This window comes from Podarcis raffonei, chromosome 7, assembly GCF_027172205.1.
Source record: "Podarcis raffonei isolate rPodRaf1 chromosome 7, rPodRaf1.pri, whole genome shotgun sequence".
In the NCBI taxonomy this organism is placed as follows: Eukaryota; Metazoa; Chordata; class Lepidosauria; order Squamata; family Lacertidae; genus Podarcis; species Podarcis raffonei.
The window spans coordinates 37,943,456-37,966,839 of NC_070608.1; the positions used below are offsets into that span (position 1 = coordinate 37,943,456).

At 40.3% G+C, this 23,384-nt stretch overlaps 2 protein-coding genes and 1 non-coding gene across 3 annotated transcripts; all 3 read left to right on the forward strand.

The window, feature by feature from the left end:
- The first annotated feature begins 5,105 nt into the window (after positions 1 to 5,105).
- On the forward strand, positions 5,106 to 7,386 carry MOS (MOS proto-oncogene, serine/threonine kinase). Its single transcript, XM_053394943.1, has one exon. The coding sequence runs from the start codon at positions 6,204 to 6,206 to the stop codon at positions 7,227 to 7,229; it is 1,026 nt and encodes a 341-aa protein (XP_053250918.1). The 5' UTR covers positions 5,106 to 6,203; the 3' UTR covers positions 7,230 to 7,386.
- A 7,097-nt stretch (positions 7,387 to 14,483) lies between these two features.
- On the forward strand, positions 14,484 to 19,293 carry RPS20 (ribosomal protein S20). Its single transcript, XM_053396116.1, has 4 exons — positions 14,484 to 14,610; positions 16,030 to 16,129; positions 17,288 to 17,361; positions 19,069 to 19,293. The coding sequence occupies exons 1-4, from the start codon at positions 14,608 to 14,610 to the stop codon at positions 19,249 to 19,251; spliced, it is 360 nt and encodes a 119-aa protein (XP_053252091.1). The 5' UTR covers positions 14,484 to 14,607; the 3' UTR covers positions 19,252 to 19,293.
- Positions 17,156 to 17,219, forward strand: LOC128418134 (small nucleolar RNA U54). The gene has a single exon (XR_008331672.1). It is a non-coding gene; the product is annotated as a small nucleolar RNA U54 (small nucleolar RNA).
- Positions 19,294 to 23,384: the final 4,091 nt, after the last annotated feature.

A 23,384-nucleotide genomic window follows, 5' to 3' on the forward strand; every position in this document is an offset into this window, starting at 1 on the left:
TTGGGAATCTGCAGCAGTTTCAAAGCCCTTTTGCTGTTTGCAAATGACTTGAAGACATGTTTTAATAGACAGTAAACTATATTGTATTTCACCATAGCAAGTGTTTAATATAGTACTTATAAACTTTGTTCTCTTTTGTTTTTGTTTTGGTGGTTCTCACATCACCTGTTCTACAGAGCAGTCCATTTAAAATATTTCTGAATAAAACCTCAAAACTATCCAATGCTTGGATGTAACCATATTGAGATGGGGTGGGTTCTATTGTTCCTAGAATACAAATTTATACATGATTTTTTCATGTCTGATGAAAAGAGTACTAAAAAACTGGGGAATTGTATAGTTCTTTTAAATTGTTGATTTCATCAATCGGTTTCATCAAAAATTCAAGCCAGACAAAATACAAGGTTGCCCCCTTGTGTAGATACATTGTATCAGTCTTTTTTGTTAACATTACTAAGCACGCAGTAAGAAGTCTTACAGTGACTTGCTCAATACCATTTTTTAACTAACAATGTTTTCAGCATGCTACATATTATCTGTATAGGCCACATTTTTTTCAGTAACTTAAGCTTATTTATAATAAGTCCAAATTAGTTAATGTCACTTTTCGTATAAAGTGTTACTTCCTAACATTTTTATCCGTTCCCATAACTAAAGTCCCAATTCTTTATTAGCCATCTTTGACATCTGAACTCCTAGCTACTTTCTAACACATTTTCTGCCACTAATAAGTGAAATTAAATGTAACTATATAACTTCTCCTAGCTAACTTTTGACTATGACAGCAAGATCTCAGAAGACTCAGGAAGCAAATATCCAGTCTCATTATATACATTTATATATTATGAACAACATTTTAATACTACCCATTAAATAAGTTCTCTGATGTACAGAAAAAGCATATATAAGTATAAAAGCACCAGAAACAAAGAGCACATGCTTGTTTTAACTGGAAAGCCTGGAAAATAAAACCTGGCACTGAAAGGGTCTGGTGAGTCTTTCTGGGGAGAACAGTCCACAACTGAGGTATCCCTTCAAAAGTATCTGCTGCTTACTAGCCACTCATTTTGCCTTATATGGGGGGGGGATACACACAGGAGGGTCTCAGCCTCAGAAAATAATCTCAGGGCAGATACATATGTGAGGAGATTGGCTTTTAGGAACTGGACCACAAGCCATTTAAAGCTTTAAAGGTTAACACCAGCACTTGTGTATATTTATATTTCTCCTTTTATCCATAAAAAGTGCCCCTGGCTATAATATATATTTACAAATACATCAAAAATAGCATTTTTTAAAAAAGCTATCAATATACATTGGAAGAATTTTTTTTCAGCCTGAGGTACTGAGGTATCCCTTCAAAAGTATCTGCTGCTTACTAGCCACTCATTTTGCCTTATATGGGGGGGGGGATACACACAGGAGGGTCTCAGCCTCAGAAAATAATCTCAGGGCAGATACATATGTGAGGAGATTGGCTTTTAGGAACTGGACCACAAGCCATTTAAAGCTTTAAAGGTTAACACCAGCACTTGTGTATATTTATATTTCTCCTTTTATCCATAAAAAGTGCCCCTGGCTATAATATATATTTACAAATACATCAAAAATAGCATTTTTTAAAAAAGCTATCAATATACATTGGAAGAATTTTTTTTCAGCCTGAGGTACTGAGGTATCCCTTCAAAAGTATCTGCTGCTTACTAGCCACTCATTTTGCCTTATATGGGGGGGGGGATACACACAGGAGGGTCTCAGCCTCAGAAAATAATCTCAGGGCAGATACATATGTGAGGAGATTGGCTTTTAGGAACTGGACCACAAGCCATTTAAAGCTTTAAAGGTTAACACCAGCACTTGTGTATATTTATATTTCTCCTTTTATCCATAAAAAGTGCCCTGGCTATAATATATATTTACAAATACATCAAAAATAGCATTTTTTTAAAAAGCTATCAATATACATTGGAAGAATTTTTTTTCAGCCTGCCTAAAAAACCACAAGAGACCAACCAAACCTCTTCAGAAAGGGAGTTCTGCAACCTCCATGACTTAACGGTAAAGACCCTCTGCTGCAACCCACCCAGCCAAACTTCTGAAGGTAACAGGATGTGTTGCAAGGCCTCAGATTATGAACGTACTGGACAGGCATGTTCACATGGTAAGAGGCAATCCTCAAATACAGCACTCAAAAAAAGCATTCAGAGTTTTTAAAGTAATATTGAAAACTTAAGGTGAAGACACACATATTTTTAAAGCAGATTGTCCCCCATCTTATATTTGTGTCATAAATTCTTGATGCTTTAAATGCAGGGCTTTTCTTTCTGTTGAATTTCATCTTGCTGGTTTTGGCACAATGTTCCTACCTGTCAATGTATTATTAAATATTGATTCTGGCTTTTATGGTGTTGGCCACCCCTCCCAGCTTTGTGTCGTCTACAAATTTTAAAAGCATCTCCTCAACACCTTTAAAGTCTTTTATATGTCTTTATAAAAAATACTGAATAGCACAGAGCCTAAGAAAGCCCTGTGGAACTCCAGACTGCTACAGAATATTAAATAAATTTAAGGGGCGGTCAGTTTTTCAACCAGCTGCAGATCCACCCAACAGTAGTTGTGTCCAGTCCATATTTTACCAGCTTGTCAATGAGGAAATCATAACTTTGTCAACTACTGGCAAATGTTTTTGGAATTTTAGTCCAAGAATTTCTGGAGGGCAACAAATTTGCTAATCCTGGTCTATGGCATTGCCATGATCTGGGCAACTAGTAACTCTCAAAAAATAAAAAGAGGTGAGGTTGGCTTGAGAACTTCTTGATAAACTCGACCATACATGATAGTAGCCAATTTTACTTTATCCTGGGTACCTTTGAACTGCCAAAAGGATGTCTCAAAGAGAGTACAGTTCTATCCAGTGTACATCTCATCCCAGATTAGCTTTCCTAATGCCTAATAACGCCTCTGTATTGCCATATCTAGTCAATCATTGTATCTAGACATAAACTTTGGAACCTTCACTGCCTTCTTGACATTAGCTGGAAAGGGGAGAGGTGGGTTTCAGCAGCATAGTGTGAGCACCCAAACCCCAGTACTTTCAGTATTAAGCCCATTAGCCTTAATTTCAAATGCCCATAGAGAAAGATTGGCAGAGAAAGAACGCACAGAAAAAGGACCTGATCAGGTGTGTGGTGTCTTTCTCAGGTAAGGCAGCCTCCTTTATACAATTCAAGAAGGCAGGTTTTGAAGCAGCAAAATACTAATTTATGTGTACATTTCTAATATGCATGCATTTTGCTTACCATACGTATATATGGTGGGTGAAGAGATTCAGGTGCATTATCCCACAGCCGGGTTGGATTTTTGTTTACTCCGCTTATTTCAAAGGAACTCACAACTAAGTGCGCACAGGACTGCAGCATCCTTACAAGAACCCTGTAAGATAGGTCAGCCATGTTATCCTATAATGACAGGTGTAAGGGAAGAAGGGTGACACTGAGGAAATGTGACTCACCCAAGACCACATATTGCAGAAGTGAGAATGACCTAAAGACTTCACAGCACACAGCTCTCACGCTTAGCTACTACACAGATCAGCTCTGGTAACAGAACAACTGAATGCTGTGCAACACTCTGGGAGATCTACTGAAATTGCATATTGTCTTTAAAATGCTGCAATTTTTTGACTAATTTTTGCCACACATTTCTCTAGCTCTAATTCTGCTTTGGCCTTGGAGAAGCCTCCTGTGGTTAAGAAAAAATAAAGCAAAACAAATTGTTACTTAGCAAAGTTGAAAGCAATTTGAAAAGTACAGTACACACAATCTCTTGTCATTTCAAAAGTAACATCAGAAACTGAAACTTGTATTCATCTATAGAGACCAGGCATTTACTATGCCTGTGTCATATCACACACAAGTTTAACTTGTGTTAATGCTCATCTGAAAGTCCCAAGTAAGCATTTTGAATATACACAGCTTTGTAGCAGCTGATCTAGAAAATCACAAAATGACACCTAAACTGTGTCATCATCCCACAATTATATTTGTTGCTCATGGTGTGGTGAAATCTGCATGGAGCATCACTTTGTGAAAGAGCCCAGTATGAATGCACTTCCTTGGCTGCAGTGTGATAGCAAGGTACAATTTCTGATTGATAATGAATTCTATGTGGCATTCCATAACCACTCATTCTGATATAATTGCAAGCAATTGCTGAAAAGCAGGGAAATACTTTCAGTGAAGCAGCTTAAGGAAAAGAATTTTTTTAAGACGGGGGGGTTGAAAAATGAGGGCTCCTTGTAGGAATGAATCTTAACAAGTTCATAGTAATATTATGGCAAGTTTAAAAAGCTAATTTAATAAGCCTCTTTCTAGGGCAAATGACTTGATCTAATCCTGAATACACTTACAAACATAAGATCAGCCCTACTGGATCATGCCGAAGACCCATCTTCATGCTGAAGACCCACAATGGGAGACAACTAGAGTGCAGGTGGCGGAAAACTCACTCCAAAGCTGACTGAATGCTTATTAAGTCACAGAATGCTACCTGTCAAGCAGCAGTGAAGGTGACAAAAGAGAATTACTTTGCCGCCTGTATTGCATCCTCAAAGAGCTGTCTGGCAGAGTTGTTTTGGATAGTCCAAAGGCTGCTCATTACCAGAAGTGGTAGACGGACCTCTGGAGCCCTCAGCAGCATGCTGTGATCAGTTTTCACAGCACTTTGAGGATAAAGTAACTCAGCTCCATAGTGCCTTGGGTGTCACCGTCATTGCAGTTCCACCTGAGGTGTCATATATAATGCCTTCCCATGCTCTGTGGGATCAGTTTCAATTTGCATGGCCCAATGATTTGGACAAGACTCTTACAAAGATGTGCTTCTTGCTCTCATGAACCATGTGCACAACCAGGCTGTGGTGAGTGCATCTTTATGTGATGGAATGATGCCTGCTTCTCTTAAACAAGTGGCAGTGTGTTCACTCCTGAAGAAGCCCATTCCGGTTCCTATAATTTATAATAACAACCACCCAGTTGCAATTACAGTGGTACCTCGGGTTACAGACGCTTCAGGTTACATACGCTTCGGTTTCAGACTCCGCTAACCCAGAAATAGTACCTCGGGTTAAGAACTTAGCTTCAGGATGAAAACAGAAATCGTGCTCCGGCGGCACGGCAGCAGCGGGAGGCCCCATTAGATAAAGTGGTGCTTCAGGTTAAGAACAGTTTCAGGTTAAGAACGGACCTCCGGAATGAATTAAGTACGCAACCAGAGGGACCACTGTACCCCTTTTGGGGATAAGGTGGTGGAGAAAGTAATGGCTGAGCAGTTGCAGAAATTCCTGGGGGATACAGATTATTTAGATCCGCCTCAATCTGGTTTCAGGCACAATTTTGGGACTGAATCAACCTTGATTGCTACTGGGTACCAGTTGCTGGAAACCACAGGTGAGCAGAGTGCTGTTGCACTCATTTCTGGCTTGCAGGCATCTGGCTGGCCACTGCAGTGGCCAGGATGCTGGATTAGATGGGCCATTAGCTGATTCAGCAGGCTCTTAGGTTTTATGCTCAGAGCCATATAGCTTCGCAAGGTTGCAACTTTTCTCTGAGAAAGCCCTTCTGTCTTTAATGTGCTGAACAACGGGCAGAAATTTAAGTTATGACTCTTCCTAGCATCAAGAGTACAGTGCCTATTGAATTTCTACCTGTCATTCAGTTGTTAAACTTCACTAGAAATCGCTCTATTTAGCTACAGCCTTCAAATGCAATACACAGGACCAGAACAGCATAAGAACCTAACATAAGATCCAAATTAAATATTTCTAGCAAGTGTACTTAGGAATAAGCCTTTCATGATTTCCATGAATGGAAGGCTTGTCACTAAAATCACTTAGTAGGAATAATTTGTACTGAACTCAGTGAGACTTACTGCTAAGTAAACATGTTTAGGATGTTTAGCATTGTGCTCTAAGTATGTTTAGGATTAGGACTGCAATATCAATTCCCTTTACAGGCTAAAGTTACTAGAGTAATTATTAAAATTGGAATCATCTGAAGCTGATTGGAGTTTGTCATGTGAGATTAAATGCAGCTATTTATGAGAAGGAAACATGAACTTGGAGGCAAAAGGAGAACAAAGTCAAGAAAACCTACTTAATCCTTTCTCTTGGAAGAAACTGTGTTGCCTAACCTTCTTTTGAAATAATTATGCCATCCCCTCTTCCACATAGTCGTCTTCTCCATCTGGAATTTTCTCCATCTGTGGAAACACGACCCTGTAGTAGTCCCTTGGTGTTTCCTGCCAAACGTGAAAAGCTCTTTTTGGGGGAAGGTCCGTTGCCTAGGGCTCGTCGGCTACCCTCTCGTGTAGCTTGGTGTTCTATAGACTGGGATCAGTTGTGCCTGCTGCACCCCCTAGGCTCTGGTGGCTTTGGTTCTGTCTACAAGGCTACGTACCATGGAGCTACAGTGGCTGTAAAGCAGGTAAAAAAATGCAGTAAGAACCGTTTGGCATCACGGCAGAGCTTCTGGGCAGAACTAAATGCAGCACGCCTTGATCACAAAAATGTGGTGCGTATAGTAGCTGCTAGCACATGTGCCCCTGGCAATCAGGATAGTTTGGGCACCATAATAATGGAGTATGTAGGAAATAGGACTCTGGACCATGTTATCTATGGGACTGGCTGTATAACAGCTAAAAAGAAAGATGATCAGCTGAGTATAGCTCAGTGTCTAGGCTACTCCTGTGACATTATGGCAGGCTTAGTGTTTCTCCATTCACATTTGATTGTGCATCTGGATTTGAAACCTGCCAACATATTCATCACTGAACACAATGTTTGCAAGATTGGAGACTTTGGATGTTCCCAAAAGCTACAGAATGCTGCATCCGACCCACAACTTTGTCAACAAGGGGGAACATACACCCACCGTGCTCCTGAACTCCTTAAAGGTGAGCGAGTCAACCCCAAGGCAGACATCTACTCTTTTGCCATCACCCTCTGGCAAATGGTTACACAGCAAGAGCCTTATTCGGGTGAGCGCCAGTATGTACTCTACTCTGTTGTAGCTTATAACCTGCGCCCTTCTCTGACTGCAGCTGTGTTTAGAGAATCAACCACTGGCCAAAGGCTTGAAAATATAATTGGAAGCTGTTGGAGAGCTGATGTAGCAGAGCGTCCTAGTGCAGAACTTCTCCTTCACAATCTTCAGTCCCTGTCTCTAATAGTATAAAAGACCTTGTCTTGTCCCCCTTCATTTTTATTGTTGATCATCTCTTGCTAAGTTTGTGTATCTTATTGTACTGATTCTTCTCTGCATGCAAAAGAAGTTTAAAAATATATATGTTGCTGGTGGTCAATTTTCTATAAATAAAGTTCATTACAGGAAATTAGTAGTAGGTTTGATGGTGTTCAGAGAATGCTATTAGCTGTATTTGATGGTTCTCAGAGACTGCTATTAACTGTATTCAGTTTATTGTTTTGTCCTAAGCATCTGCATAGGTTAAATATGCTCAAGATCTGAGACTTGGTTGCTATCCTAGGCACACTTTGGTGGGAATTGGGTCCATTGAAGATAATGGAGCTTCCTAACAGGAATGCATACCAAGAAAAATGTAACAATTGTCATACTCCCAGTGTCATATATCAAACTAGTATTGAACAAAGGGGGGGGTAACAGTGTGATTGTTATTTTATTCTCTTTGAAAATGGTGATATATCTGTGTGGATTGAGCTACAAATAAGTTATATAATTTCTTTCCTTGTTTTAAATATTTGCTAAGCCACAGTGACATGATTTCAATGGTCAAAATAGGCTCACAAACAAGGTGTCAGTATGTGTAACATATTCATGCATTTTTGGGGGGAACTGATAAGAATGATGAATAATAGATTGGCTCGCTAGTTTGTCTCCAGTTCAGATAAACCATCCAGCTGTCCATTACCAGGTGGTACAGTTTATGAAGATACTTTCTTAACTATACCTAGATAGCAAAAGGCTTGACAAAACAGAGACTGAACCTTGATAGGCAAATACAACTGCAGTTCACAAGCGGTCATTTAAAGGTCATAAATGTAAGAGTATGTTAAGTTTAACTATCTAGTGATTGCTTTTAAAGTGTGTCCAGACACAATAGAGAACAGGACCCTGCACCTTTAATAGTAATGTAGAAGTTGGAATTTCAGCAGGTGTAGCTTGTCCTGAATCTAGCCACCCTAGAATGAATACTCAAGCATTATTCTCCCAGATTAGTATTGTTTGGAAAGGAAAAAGAATGATCTTGAATTGTTTCCATGCTTTGTGCCCCTATGTGAATTACAAGCATTCTGAAAATGATAAAACCTTATTTGCGGTCTTGGGGAAACCAAGAACAACACAAAATAGTTAACTTCTAACAATGGTACTGCAAAAAGATTTGGATACATATTCATAACAATGTACTTTTAATATGTGGTGTGTGAGTTACGCTGCAAACCATCATCTGATCTTTGGGTGAAGCGTGGTATATTAAATAATAACAATAATAATAATAAAAAATTTATTTATACCCCGCCCATCTGGCTGGGCTTCCACAGCCACTCTGGGCGGCTTCCAACAAAATATTAAATTCCAGTAATGCATGAAACATTAAAAGCTTCCCTAAAGAGGGCTGCTTTCAGATGCCCCACTGATAATGAAGCAGGAGACTGGAGGACTGCGATAGTTTTCTAACTAAATCTAAAGATATGGTGAAATCCTTGCTATTTTATTGCAACACCCTCTCAGATGACCTTTGAATTATGGATAATGATTTGTTTAATTTTACTTCCATGCAAATGTCAATGTTCCCATTTTGGTTGTTGCAAGTCTTCTGCTACCTTGTTCTTAAATGTTTGTGTTTAACATTTAAGCCTTGCTCTCATCTCCACACACCCCCACCCACCCCCCACAAAACTTCAATTTTCTTTTATGTTAAGAAGTGCAAGTTGAAGTTTATTATAAAATAATAATAATCAAAGCTACTTCTGAAAACAGTTTCTCTACCATCCTAATACTCTGGTCACAGTTCAGAGAGCTCTTTTAGGTCACGTATGCACTATGGACTTTGGCTTATGATGATGGTGGGGACTGCTTCAAACTGCTTCAAACAGTCATTCAAACTTCCAAGAGACTTACCCTGTGCTACAATATGCTGCTGTTTGTGGGGGGTAAATCATATTGATTTCTGTATTATGACTATGGCGGTATTTGTTGATATGAATAGACTGTGGCTTAAGTTACATAAGCTTATAGGATAGGCTGTTTTAGGAACACAGCTGGGAGCAAATGCAATTCCCGTTCTCACAATAAGAAAATCTTGTTTCCAGCAGTCAAGTTTTGCCAAGTTAGTCTGTTTTGATTAAGATATAAGGAAGTTTAAAATAGCACTCTCAATTGTATCCATTTAAACAATAATCCAAAATAAGCAGAGTATTTTTAAAAACACAGAACAGCTGCTGATGCTTCCTGACTTTGTGCCTAGAACTCTCTAGCTTTCTTGTTTGGCTGACAGAACGACACTCTGTTACGACATCTAAAACTATATATATATATATATATATATATATATATATATATATATGGCAAAGTCTGAGGCATCTATAACTTGACAACTGGATATGTGTCATACACTACAAATAAACAGAAGTAGTGTTTTTAATATAGTATAACTGAATGCTCACCACTGTGAAAGTGAACATTATTGGGATCAAACCTGCTTGTATTTGTACAGAAGAAATATCATGGGGTCCAGAAATACTCTTACTTGGATAGGGCTACAGTTGCAGAAGTAAGAAGTTCTATCTCCCACATTAACATGTTTCCTTCAGGTTCACTCATTACAACCTATGTATGTGCACAAAAACATGGGCCTGAGAATTTCTCTATGCAGTTGTGTTGCCACTGTGAAACTAGTTTCCAAAATTGTAAAACACGGTATCTAGCTACTAGACCCCAGAAACAGCTTTTCCAGAATAGTGTCTATCAATTATAATAAAACAAAAATTCCAGAAGGTATCAAAACACAAGGATTCATAGCTGTTATTAGATGAAATTTCCCTTTTATATGCAGATTGCTGCCTTGAGACTTTAAATGAGCGCTAATTAGGAGATCAAGTTACCTGTCCACACAAACTCACTTTTAAGAACTAAGACTGCAATAGGGATGTGGGAAAAATTTTATTCTCTCCACATTTTGGGATGAGCCAAATTATTTTACCATGTCCCCTGCAACAATGTGCAAATCAGGACATAGGTATGTGGATTAGTCACCACAATTTGTGAACCAATATGTGCATCAATACAATACTAATTATTAGTTCATTTATGAACTGCTTTCTGTGAAGTATTTCAAAGCAATTTCATAATACATAACCATTTAGAAGGCTTGTTGAAAGAGGAAATGATTTTTTGCTGAAAAGACGAGATGTGACATCTGTCTAACGGACAGGTGCTGGCACACTAGAAGGCCCATTGTAGTATCATGCAGTATCATGCAGATCGTATCATTCCTGGCAGTATGGTATCTGCAAAATGCCTTATGCTGCATACTCTAATTGTTGGTTAGGCATATAAGGGGTGATATTATATTTTAGGTATCCTTGTTTTAGCTGAAGCTGGTAAAAGCTAGCTAGCTTAGAGCAGCTAATAACTTCACTGTAGTCATGCAAGTAAAAAAAAAAAAAAAAGTTTAATGCAGCTAGGGAACAAAGCATGTGGTCCCTTCATGGGGAATTGTCCAGAGAAAAAGATAGCTGCTTCCATAAGCAGTCCTCAGACCAATTTATAAATACATTACCTTTATTTTAGTAGAACCCCATGGATTTTTAAGAATGTATTCAAATGCATTATTGCACGTATGAGAAACCATCATGGAACAGAAATAGGCTGGGTAGTCCACACATAACATACTTTAATGTATTATTTACAAAGACGTAGCTTGTGTGTCAACATAAATGGGTTGCTATCTATCATATTTTTTTAACAATAATAACTAACCTTCACATTAGATGCTCACATTAATATAAATATATATATAAAAATCTGTTGTATATTTGCCTTTTGTCAACTCTCCTTCTATTGCATCTTAGACCCCTGGATTTAGTTCTAAACATCTGTGTTGGTGTGCAGTGTCCTATTACAGTTGGAGATGGGCTGATGTAACAGTTGGATGTATCTTATCTTACAGACTTAGTTTTATGTTTCAGTTTTGTTTTGTTTTGTTTTAAGAATGTAACCGAACTTTGATCTGAATTGAAGTTCACATGTTCAGTTAGTATACTTTATAAGAGATGCTAGAGGAGGGCTATACCTGGTTCCTAACAGAATCAATGTCAATAAAAAGTTATTCCTTTTTGCCATAATATGAACTCCTTAGCATCTCTCTAGATGGAAAAAGATAGAAAATTCTTATCTACAATGGAGAAGAAGCGAATAGGTATATATGATAATCCCCTTCTGTTGAGAAAGAAAGGATAAAAAATGAGTGCTGCAGAACTCTAAACACCAAGAAAATTACTGTGACAAAAGGTTTCACGCATTGAGTGTTATTCAGTAAACAGTAAACAGATGTATGGTTACAGTGTGGGAAAAGGGGGGGGGGCAAAAAGTTGTAGAATGGAAGAGATACATAACATTTCCATACAATAGTACAATACAATAGAAGCGCAATGATTATTTACAACAGCAGGAATCAATGTTATCATGTTAGCTTTGCTGAGTTGCTTTTTATACCTCTAGTGAGACAGAATGCCCTTTTCTTGTTTAAGACCTAAATCATGTTTGGGGAAATATTCCACCAACAGACTTTTATTTCACTTTTTTGCCACCACATTACAAAGTTGTATGGGACTCCCATCTCAAATCTGCTTCAAAGTGTTACATCACTGAACTAGAATTTAACTCCAGCAATTTTGATTCTATTTATTTAGATTTTAAATTTAGGTCAAAGATTTATCTCCCACTGCCAGCATTGTTATCCTAGCTTTGCTAGGCTAATGTATATTGCCAATGACAACTGTTGACACTGCTGTGCAGAAATAATTCTTTATAATTATTATACTAAGATCCTACTAAAAAGGAATTGTTTTCTCAAGCTCAATATGGATGGCATCTTTTCTTCCTCCCTATCCTCCATGTCTTATTGCAAAACTACCACCAATGATATTTAATCTCCTTTGTCATCCATCAAATCTGTTTTGTATTCATATTAGCTTCAGCCACTTACCCAACCTTCTTAACAAAAATGTGAGTGTGGAAATGAAATAGGCTTATCCATTTCAATTTATCTACAACCTTCGTCTTTTAAAATAAAAACCTTTTATATAAGAGATAAAAACAAATACCTGATAAAAATGGTTCCATTGCTGTTTTATCCTACTAGATGGGTAAAAGTAGTAACATGATTACTGAAGCCCTGCTAATGGAAGCAAGGAATTAAATCCTATATTGCTGCGATGTAAGATATGCCTATTTTGCATTTGTATTCCTGAAGGCATTCTGACTTTTGTTCAAAATAAAGACCAAATTGTTCCAGGGTGAGTTGTCACCTCCCCACACCCCAACAATCTCATTCCTGGGAGTAAACAGAGTTAGGATTGCACTGTTGGTTGGATATATCATTGTACAAAGCAGAAGAGAGGGTTTTTGCTGTCCAACAGGTACAAAATTGTGGTAAAATGGTCATATGAATGGTTCTATTGGAGACAAAATGATTAGACAGTAGGTATAGTCACCTACTACTTTTAATTTTTCTTGCTTTATTTGTTGTTAGAACATGTGTTCACACTAGGATTTTATAGTACCTTATTACAGGCATTCGGTTCATTATTATGTAAAATGTTCCATTAAGCCTGTTGCTTAAAAACAGGCTCACCATAAATGAACTTGGGTGAGGACTAAGGGGTTAATACGTGTAAGGGTGAAGTTGTTCCAAAGAAAGTATATCCTAATTCCAAAATGTGTCTGATTGTGAGGAAGAATAAAGTTAAAAGTTGGCAGATCTTTAACACAAGGAATACTGCAAAGATAAATTATTCTGCCCTAGTTGTGTATGTTCAGAACATTGGTTATGTGGTTGTGTCTTGCCTTTGAACCATCCTATTTAAAATGTAAATATTCATATACTGCCGCACCAGTCAATTATAAGACTGAAAAGTGATTCATTCTTTCCAATACTTCATAACAGGTCTCCCTAAGGAGAGACCTAAGGACAAAACGTTGAATACATCACTATCTATCCCATGTTTGTCTTTGTCTGGAAATAGAAGTCACAGTTTGCAGCAACTGGGGAGTGATCCTATTTCTCCCTGCTCCCAGCACCATTTTGCCACTGCAGATTGCCTCCCCGTGCTTTGCACCCAAATGTGCAGAGTTGCTCAGAAATAAGTACCCTTGAGTTCAATGCAGATTACATCTAAGTAAGTGGAAGTCTTAAGACTGCAAGTCTAAGAATGCTGTGGGTTCCATCACTCTAAAACAGATTGGTTGACCCAGAGTATCTTTGAAACAAAGCTTTGGTCTCTGAGCATTTGTGGGAGTAAAACCAGCGCTCAGTGGAGTAATCCCACACATGCTTGTTTGGGCGTTAAGCCTCATCGGCTTCAGTGGGGCTTCCTTCCCCCCAACTCCAGCAACGTGGTTAACACAGGTGCCTTCCATCTCTACAATTACAGTGGTACCTCGGGTTAAGAACTTAATTCGTTCTGGAGGTCCGTTCTTAACCTGAAACTGTTCTTAACCTGAAGCACCACTTTAGCTAATGGGGCCTCCCGCGCCGCCGGAGCACGATTTCTGTTCTCATCCTGAAGCAAAGTTCTTAATCCGAGGTACTGTTTCTGGGTTAGCGGAGTCTGTAACCTGAAGTGTATGCAACCTGAGGTACCACTGTACGTATATGGATTCTATGGGCGAGGGGCTGATCGGAGTCAATTACTGCTGAAATGGAAGGCAGCCTGGAGCTAGAGATATAGATAAATAGTTTAAAAGGGGGCGAGGGAGGTTCCGGGGCTAAATTCTAACTTGACAGACGAGGCTTGGCATCCTGGATAAACTGCCTCAGAGAAGCAAAGGCTACAGCAGAAGAAGACGCCTTGTGAGTACACTATATGTTTACCCTTCGATTGAGGGGGGCGGGAGTGTCTTATTCTGGATCAATCGGAAATTCCACATTTCAGAAGGAAGGTTTTAGAGTTTCAGAAGCGAGAGCCTACGCTTTCCCTCGGGGAAAAGGGAAAAGTACTCTGCTACCGGCATAAGCCTAAAGCACATCGCACAGCCATGGCGGCTACCCTCCCTCCCCCGATCCGCCGCCCTGAGGAACAACTTCCGCCCCTGCCCCGCTTCGCAGACCCAGCCCTCGCCGTCGCCGCTTCTCCTCCCCATCCACCCACCCGAATCGGTTCCGGGGCGAAGGGGGAGAGAAAGGGGCGGGGCGTGTGTGCCTCGGCGAGGCTATAAAACCCGCGCCGCCTCGCCAGCCGCCCTCTTTGCGTCCGTGTCTCGGCGAGGCGTTCGTTTCCTGACTCACCGCTGTTCCCCGGGCCTCGCGCGCTTCGGCCAGGAATAAGTCGGTCAGGAAGGCTCCGCGGCGGCCATGGTGAGGGAGACTGGGCCTCAGGAGGCGCCCGGGAAAGAGCCATCGCGCCGACGGGTTGCCATGGATGTGGGAGACGTTCGAATTTAACGGTTGCTCCTAAGGCCCCCTCCCCGACCCACCCCACCTCGCGCGTGCGCTCTCACTAGCTGCTCCGAGGTCGTGGCTCTCGGTTCTTCTTTCCTTTATGCCTCATTAAAAGCCCACCGTGGGTAGAGGCGTGCCCTCTTTCGGGGAGGGGGGTTATTGGTTCGTTCTTGTTTTTATTACGTGTTTTTCTGTTACCGTTTTGTAGTTTTTATGTTGTGCACCGCCCTGCGATCCTACGAAGAAGGGCGGTATACAACTATAATAAATAATGGGAATAGGCGTGGAGGATACGTTTCCATTCCCGCGTCTCAAGAAAGATAGGGCTTCTGCTGTTAAGAGGCACGCGTAAGATCCCATTTTGATGTTCCTCGGTATGTTCACCAGATCAAGCTTTAATGCCGTTTTAGCTGCAGCTCTCGGGAAGTAAACCCCGTAGAACAAAGTCGGATTTACGAATAAATATGCACAGATAGGATCGGGCTGCGTAAAATACCGATTCGCGGCTGCTTGGTTATACCGAGGTTTATAACCAAGTAGGACGGCTGTGTCCACGTGCTGCAGAGAAAAGGCCTCTTTCTTCGCTGTTAACTCGCGTGGTGGAGAGATGTTTTCGTAGGCCCTTAAGAACTACAAAGATTCTTAACTTTGAACATTTTCGATTTCGTTGTCCACTGGGGCTCTTGTTATATATGTTTTTGCTTCTGTTTTACTTTTATTGTTTCTTACTACATGGAACATTTTGTTAAAAGAGCAGGATATGCATTATGAAAATAAATAGCTCTTCATCAAACTTGCAGTTTTGTAGTCAGTGAATAAGGTTTGCTAGATCCTAATTTCAAATTCAAGGGACACATGGTGTATTGCCTGGGTCTTTTAACAGAGCCCAAGTGGTCAGTAAAAGCTTTTTGTGCAGTCCTATATTGAGAAGGCGGTCATGGGACACCTTTCATGACAAATACTTGTACGCCTACAAACTTACTCTTTACTGAGTATCCTGGGGTTTTGTTCTTTGGCATTGAAAGTGTAAATAATTATACTTATTCCTAGTCACAAAAGGCTAATATATATCAATTAATGCTTGAGTTTGAGCAAGTTGTTGCTGTTGCAAAGATGATGCAGAAAATGCCTTCCTATGTGTGTTTACTGTTTTATGATGTGCAGAGTGCTAAATGCTTCATTTCTGCTTAGTACTGTAATGGTGGAGGGAAAGAGTCCAATATGTGCGGTAGATCTTATTTATGATTTTAAAGATTGATTTGAATTAGTTTTTGAGGTTGCAAAACTAGCATCAAACGAATGCCAGAACTTATCATTACAACCCATTTCTTTCAGGCATTTAAAGATACTGGGAAAGCACCTGTAGAACAGGAGGTAGCAATTCATCGAATCAGAATCACCTTGACAAGTCGCAATGTGAAGTCACTTGAAAAAGGTAAGTAGCAAAATAGCTGATAGGATCTAACCCTGATAGATCAGCCCAGTGACCCATCTGGTTCAGCATCCTGGTCTCACATGGGAAACCCACAGGCAGGACCTGGGTGCATATTCAGAAGCATAGTTCAGCCATTGATAGCCTTATCTTCTTTGTCTAATGCGCTGTATGAAGAAATGCTTTCTTCTGCCTGTCCTGAATCTTCCACCATTCAGTTTCATTGAATGCCTGTGGATTCTAGTGTTATCAGAGCATGAAGAAAACCTTTTCTATGCCATGCATGATTTTAAACACTTCTGTCATGTTGCCTCATACTCTCCTTTTTTTGTAAACTAAAAAGCCATAGTTGCTGTAACCTTGCTTTGGGGAAATTTCTCCTCTCGATCATATTGGTTGCCCTTTTCTGCACCTTTTCCTAGTCTCCCATATCGTTTTTAAGGTGAAGTGACCAAATCTGTCTTCAGTATTCCAAATGTGGTCACAGCATAGATTTGTATTTAAATTCTAAACGGCTGGCAGAAGTCTGTGCACTTTCCCACCCAATTTTCTGTTTTGGCAGTTTCATCCTGTACAGTTTGGTGCTTCTAAGCCCATTGATTTCATTGGGCCTTATGACATCGTATTGAGCTGTTAATGTAGTTAATGTTTAAAAATGGTGAGGACATGCTTGATTAAATGACGATTTCAGTTGAAATTGGGGGAATAAGGACTCTTCTATAGACTCATTAGTTGTGGTCTGTTGAAGTTAGCTATCTTTCTTATTGAGGTAGATTTGCATGTTTGTACCATCTGGTTTGCTTCCATATTTTAAGTGCAGGGGTGGGGATAAAGTCTAGGTTGATTGAGGTAATTTTTATGTTGCATAAGTTAAAATGTTTGCAGTGGGCATGTTTATGAAATTTGAGAATGTTGCCCATTAAAATATATAGAAAAGAGAGCAATGAAATTAGTTATCCTAAATTGTCGTCACTTCTAGTCAGTTGTTGCATTGGCAATTCACAGGAGGAAACTTTTATCTACATTTGTTGGCTATGACGACAAAAGTGCACTGAACTACTTTGATTAATTTATACGCTATTCTGAGCCAACACTTATAGTGCCTTTTTTTTTTACTGATGAACACACAACTTTTTAAAAACTCAATTTTCATTTTTATAGTCTGTGCAGATCTGATCAGAGGTGCTAAGGAAAAGAACCTAAAAGTGAAAGGACCTGTCCGCATGCCCACCAAGGTATGTAACTGCATGCACATTCTTATCCTGAATGTTTTTAAGTTTAAATTCTTTCTTGACATCACTTCTTCCTTTGCTTCATAGCTTTTACAGATGGAAGATCTCTTAATAAGGCCTATCATTGCATCATATTTTATTTGCTTTGTAGTGAATATATTGGTTAGGGATGGAGAAGGAGACAGAACTAGTATAGTAATGTGTAGTATAGTATTGAATAGATTTTTAAAAAATACAGTGGTGCCCCGCAAGACGAAATTAATTCGTTCCGCGAGTTTTTTCTTCTTGCGAGTTTTTTGTCTTGCGAAGCACGGTTTCCCATACGAATGCATTGAAAATCAATTAATGCGTTCCTATGGAGACCGCCTTCAGACCAGGTCCGGGGACAGTCTGTCCCCGGACCTCTTCTGAAGGCAGGCTGGGGGAGAACGGCAAGCTCCGGGGACAGAGGTGAAGGGGCAGCGCTTCTTCGCCTCTTTCCTCGAACCTCTTCTGTAGGCAGGCCGGGGGAGAACGGCTTTTCTTCCCACCATCAGCCTTCAGAAGGCTGTTCTGAAGGCTGGCGGTGGGAAGAAAAGCCCTTCTCCCCCCACCGGACTTCAAAAGAGCTGCGGGAAGTCCGGCGGGGGTCCAAGGGATTCCCTCACCGCCGCCCGCGTTTAAAAGCACTCTGGGGAAAGCAGCGAAGCACGCTGCTTTCCCCGAGCGCTTCTAAAGGCAGGCGGCGGTGAGGGAATCCCTTGGACCCCCGCCGGACTTCAAAAGAGCTGCGGCGCGCTTTGTTGCTTTCCCCGGAGTGCTTTTAAACGCGGGCGGCTGGGAGGGAATCCCTTGGACCCCCGCCGGACTTCAAAAGAGCTTCGGGAAGTCCGGCGGGGGTCCAAGGGATTCCCTCCCAGCCCGCCCCGCTCCGCTGAAGTTTAGAGGGAGCCTGTGGGGAAAAACTCAAAAAAAAATTCATTTTGCGAGAAAGGCCCATAGGAAAATTTGTCTTGCGAAGCGGCTAAAAAATCAGAAAACCCTTTCGTCTTGCGCGTTTTTCGTTTAGCGAGGCATTCGTCTTGCGGGGTACCACTGTAAGTTAGAGATGTATAAACATTAGAAGGTACATACAACATAGTACCTGAACTGGGAACTATCTAGTAAGCACCTGTGGTACTTGTCTTTAACCAAAGATGCTACGATAGTGTGGTATAAATGAGTCTGTAGTTACTGGTAAGTCAACATAGCAATATGATGCTTGTAAACTCTTCAGTCCTTCATAAAGGGGCTATTTGCTGAGGTAACGTTGATCAACTGCTCTGTTATCTCCTTGATTTCCCCAGGGATGCAAACTTCTGCAAAGCTCTAAAGACATCTAACATAGCATTAAGCAAGTGTCGCATCATGTTCATTCCTTGAGTTTAAGGAATATTTTGGTGTGACAGCAACTAATCTCTGAAATGCCTTGTCTATTGATATTAGGGAAGGTACTTGGTTGTATTGTTTTTTATGCTTGCAACCCCACCCCACCCCATATTTCTCAAAGGCAGGCCTTTAATATGTATATTTGTTTTTATAACTTGGTTTTATGTATATTTTGATAATTTTATTACACCTAATGTTTTAATGTCTGTTTATTTCTATTTTGAATGAATATTTTATGTAAATACCTCATTTTTTTATTAACCTTGCTAAATATATAAAATAAACATTTTACTCACATTTTAGACTCTGCGAATCACCACAAGGAAAACACCATGTGGTGAAGGTTCCAAGACCTGGGATCGTTTCCAGATGCGCATTCACAAGCGTCTCATTGATTTGCACAGTCCTTCGGAGATTGTCAAGCAGATAACTTCTATCAGTATTGAGCCTGGAGTAGAAGTTGAGGTTACCATTGCTGATGCCTAAATGATTGTCATCTGCTTCAATAAAAGTTAATATCAACTTTTACTTTTTGTTGTGTGCTTTATGGCAGTGTTCCTGCTTTAATTATGAATAGTATCAAAAGCCTCTACTTGTCCACAATTAAAAAGCCTACACAGTATGTAATTATCAGGTATCTGATTAATTATCAGGTAATTATCAGGTATCTGATTAAACTGATTTTTAGAACTCATTCAACAAATGAAGCGTACCAGTGTGAGTAGACTAGGTGGGGTTAAGGGAGGGGGTTATTGGTTTGTTCTTGTTTTTAGTATGTAATTATGTGCTAGATTCCTCCTGTTGATCATGTATATAGTCAATGTTAACTATGTAGCACTTGAACCAAAGTCTTGTATCACAAGAAGTTTGTTGGTATATCTGGCTAGTTTGGGAGTTGCATTCTTGCCTCCAGGAGCCAAATCTGTTGTTGTTTAGTCATGTCTGACGCTTCGTGACCCCATGGACCAGAGCACGCCAGGCACTCCTGTCTTCCACTGCCTTCCGCAGTTTGGTCAAACTCATGCTCGTAGCTTCGAGAACACTGTCCAACCATCTCGTCCTCTGTCGTCCCCTTCTCCTTGTGCCCTCCATCTTTCCCAAATCTAGTGTTTGTTTATCAGACTTCATTCCATGTGACAAGGAAGTGGAAATCAGTAAAATTAACATGAGGTTAAACATCCTTCAATACACAGTGTCCACAGTTTGACATAGCACATTTGACGTAAAAAGTCACTGAAGTATTTTTATTCAAAATATACAAGAATGCTAAATGGAATTTTAGGCCCGGACCACTGCTTGTAAGGAGTTATGATAAATCATGGCTATGTAGGAGTCTGAAAAATAAGAGGGCTACATTTAACTTTGATTTAACGTTTACATTTAACGTTTGATTGATAATGAGGGAGAAGGCATTTGCTAATGCCCTCTGCTGGAGAACAGCTGCAATTGTAAAAGCACAGTATTTTTGCGTGTATTTGTAAGTATAAGGTGAAACACCAAAGGTGTGCATTCAGTTTAGAAGTAGCATTTGTGTTTTTTATCCAACAAGATAAGTTCTAAAGAAGTTTTTTTTATTTTATACAAGAACACTTGGAATGGCAGCAATGAAAGACTCAAATCCAGGTAAGTCAGCTAGCTACATTTAGGGTGATTTTAATTTCCAGTAATCCACACTGGATACATACCTTGGTTAGCCTGCACTTAAGATGCAAAACATGCACCTAGTGTGTGGATAAAAGTTCAAAAGGATATTTTGCTATCCAGAAGTTATAACTATGTAAAAGTGGTGCTTTAGGGTTTCTCTCCATATTGGAATATATATTTTACTCTTGCTTATTTGCAAGCAGTTATGCACCATTGTAAACACACAAAATGTAGCATTAAGCACTTCTGAAAAGTTATCAAGATAGTTTTGTGGTGGAAGCTACTGAAAAGTATCCTTTGTGATTATTTTAAAACTTGGGCATCTCTGTATACATTAAGCATTCTGCTGGATGGTCCTGCAGCTCCTAGATAGGTCAAGAATTGCATGTAGATGGGTTAAGTATTAGGGATGAGGAATTCAAAGAGTGGGTGGGTGGGTTACAGATTGAAGCCCTGAGAGGCAATATTGAAGGCCAGGACAAAAGTTTCCCAGTAGTAAATGGGGATGTGTGCTTCTAATGCCTGTTCAAGGTTGTTGAGGTTCCTGTGTGGATATAATCTGCTTGGCATATGGGAGTTCCCTGCATAACTTTAAATGGGCAAAAAATCTGTGGCCTTCCAGATGTTGCTGGACTCCAACTACCCTTATTGCTTACTATTGGAAAATGCTAGTTGGGGCTTAGCTGATGGCAGACCTATAGCATATGAAGGGCACATTGACTGTACCTGATCTTGAGATATTTTGTAAATATAGTAGTAATAAGATTCTAGCAGACACAGTTGATGGGAACTGGAGTCCAATAACATGTAGACCAGAGTGGGTGGCAGCCCCATCACTTGATCAAAAATCCAATAGGCCTAATAAGATTGCCGACTCCTGGCTGAAACACAGGTGTCAGAAAACTGAATACAACCATTATCAAGCTTACTCTCTGGCAGTGAGGATGGAGAAGAAACAGAATTTCACCACTGCATTCTTGAACTGTAGTCTGGTATGGACAGCCCAGGGCATTTTCCTTCCTGAGTCAAAGGTCAAGAAGGTGTCTCCTCCGTTCCACATCCAGCTGAACCTTAATTCATCACTGACATGATGGTGACCACTGGCTAGCTTAGAGGGTGCAGGGTAGCATGTAAACTGCTTTGAGGGTCCCCCCCCCAGTCAAGTGGTATATAATTTTTTATGGAATTAAATAAAATAATAAATAGTTCTATTCTTCAATGACTCACTATGGTTCCCCTGTCCTGAACCCCACCATCTGCCAACAGATTTGAGAAAGGTGGTTTTTAATTTTTATTAGTTTTTATTAAAGATTTTCTCAAGTTACAAAACAAACTGAGAAAGGTTGTTGAGAGCAAGCATGCTGCCTGCCACAGACTGCACTGAAGTCTTCATGCTTCACATGTGTTGTGTGTGTCACGCCAAGTCCTGAGTGAATCAGGGAGAGTGTTTCTCTCCATGTGAGGCTGGGATAGGTTTGCACAGACAGCTAGAGGTGTTCGGAAATGCCTTTGGAAAGTCAGTAAAGTGGGCATAAGTGGCAATGCTGTGCTGGATTCCTTAGATCTGGAAGAGGGCAGGAGGAGTGGCAAAGCTGCTTTATTTGCTGCTGCTTCACCCCTAAAGCCAGCCTCCATCATCCTGGATGTGTACACCACATTTTCTTTTATATAATTATATGGTCTGCCCTCCCAACACTGTTCATCTGAACAGAGGTGAGCAGCAGACAGCAGAGCTTGTTCATTGGTTCCTCTATGACACAAGTAGCTGGTGCTCTCCAGATACTGTTGGAGTACAACATGTAGGCTACCCCTGCTCTGCAGGCCAGAGCTCATCTTTATTTTATTCTAGTGTTTCTCCGACCCTCCTGCTTTATGAAATCTTGTTTGCTCAAATCTGAGAGCTTCTCTCTGTGTGTGGCAAGCCTTATGACAGCAAACTCTCTTGGACTCCAATTCCCATCAACCCCAGCCAATATGGCTTTAGTCTCTGGGGTGATGGGAGTTGTAGTCCAGTAACATCTGAAGAACCACAGGTTCCCCACCCCTGCCTTAATGGCTTATCTTATGCAGCTGTTTGGTTTCAAGCCAACACAGACTCATTTTTGCTCCTTCCTAGGCATAGGACTTCTCAGGATTGTGGACTTGTCCCATTCCATGTGATCCTGATACTGCCATGCTCACATTTGGATTCTCAGAAGTAAGTACTGCTTTGCTCAATGGGAGTTGCTTCCAGTTAAGAGTGAATGATATAGCAGCTGTGCAGCCCAATCCTATTTGTGTTTATTCAGAAGCAAGTGCCTCTGAGTTCAATGGGGCTTTACTCCCAACCAAGTGAGTAGGCACAGGATTACAACCCTGTGTTTGGAGAGGTGAGTCACTCTGCCTGCCTCCAATGCAGTTTTGTTCCATTTAAAATCCAAAACCAAAAAAATTCTCTGCTCTCAGGTGTGCTACAGATCGCTGGTATGTCCACCTGTTGCTCTTGAGTCATTTGGAAAATGGAATTATGAGTTAATTGAGGGGCCTGTGTAGCAGTTTGTTTGTCTCTTCCTCATTGGTCAACAGCCTCTCTATAAAACTTGGGGGAAGGGCATAGTAGGTCTGACTGAAGCAGTAGTAGAAAGCACAATTTGTCTGTGTTAGCAAAGACATAAGAAGCTAGCGGTGTTTGTAGGAGTATTAAAACAGGTATGTATGATGAAAATGTAACGTTCATGATAGAAAAAAGTTAATTTGGTAAGAAAAACAAGTATGTGTATAAAGACTAAGAATAAAGAAAAGTCTGAATGCAGGTATAGGAAGGGTCTAACAGCCCAATTCCATGCATGCCCTTCTTTTAGAAGTAAGTTTGTTTTGTTCAATGGAGCTTTCTCCCAAGTAAGTGTGCAGAAGATTGCAGCAATTTAGCTTGACCCTGTTCAATGTTAGGTAAGCCTGAGAACATTGGAATCAATGGGCCTAAGCTCTCCTTTCAG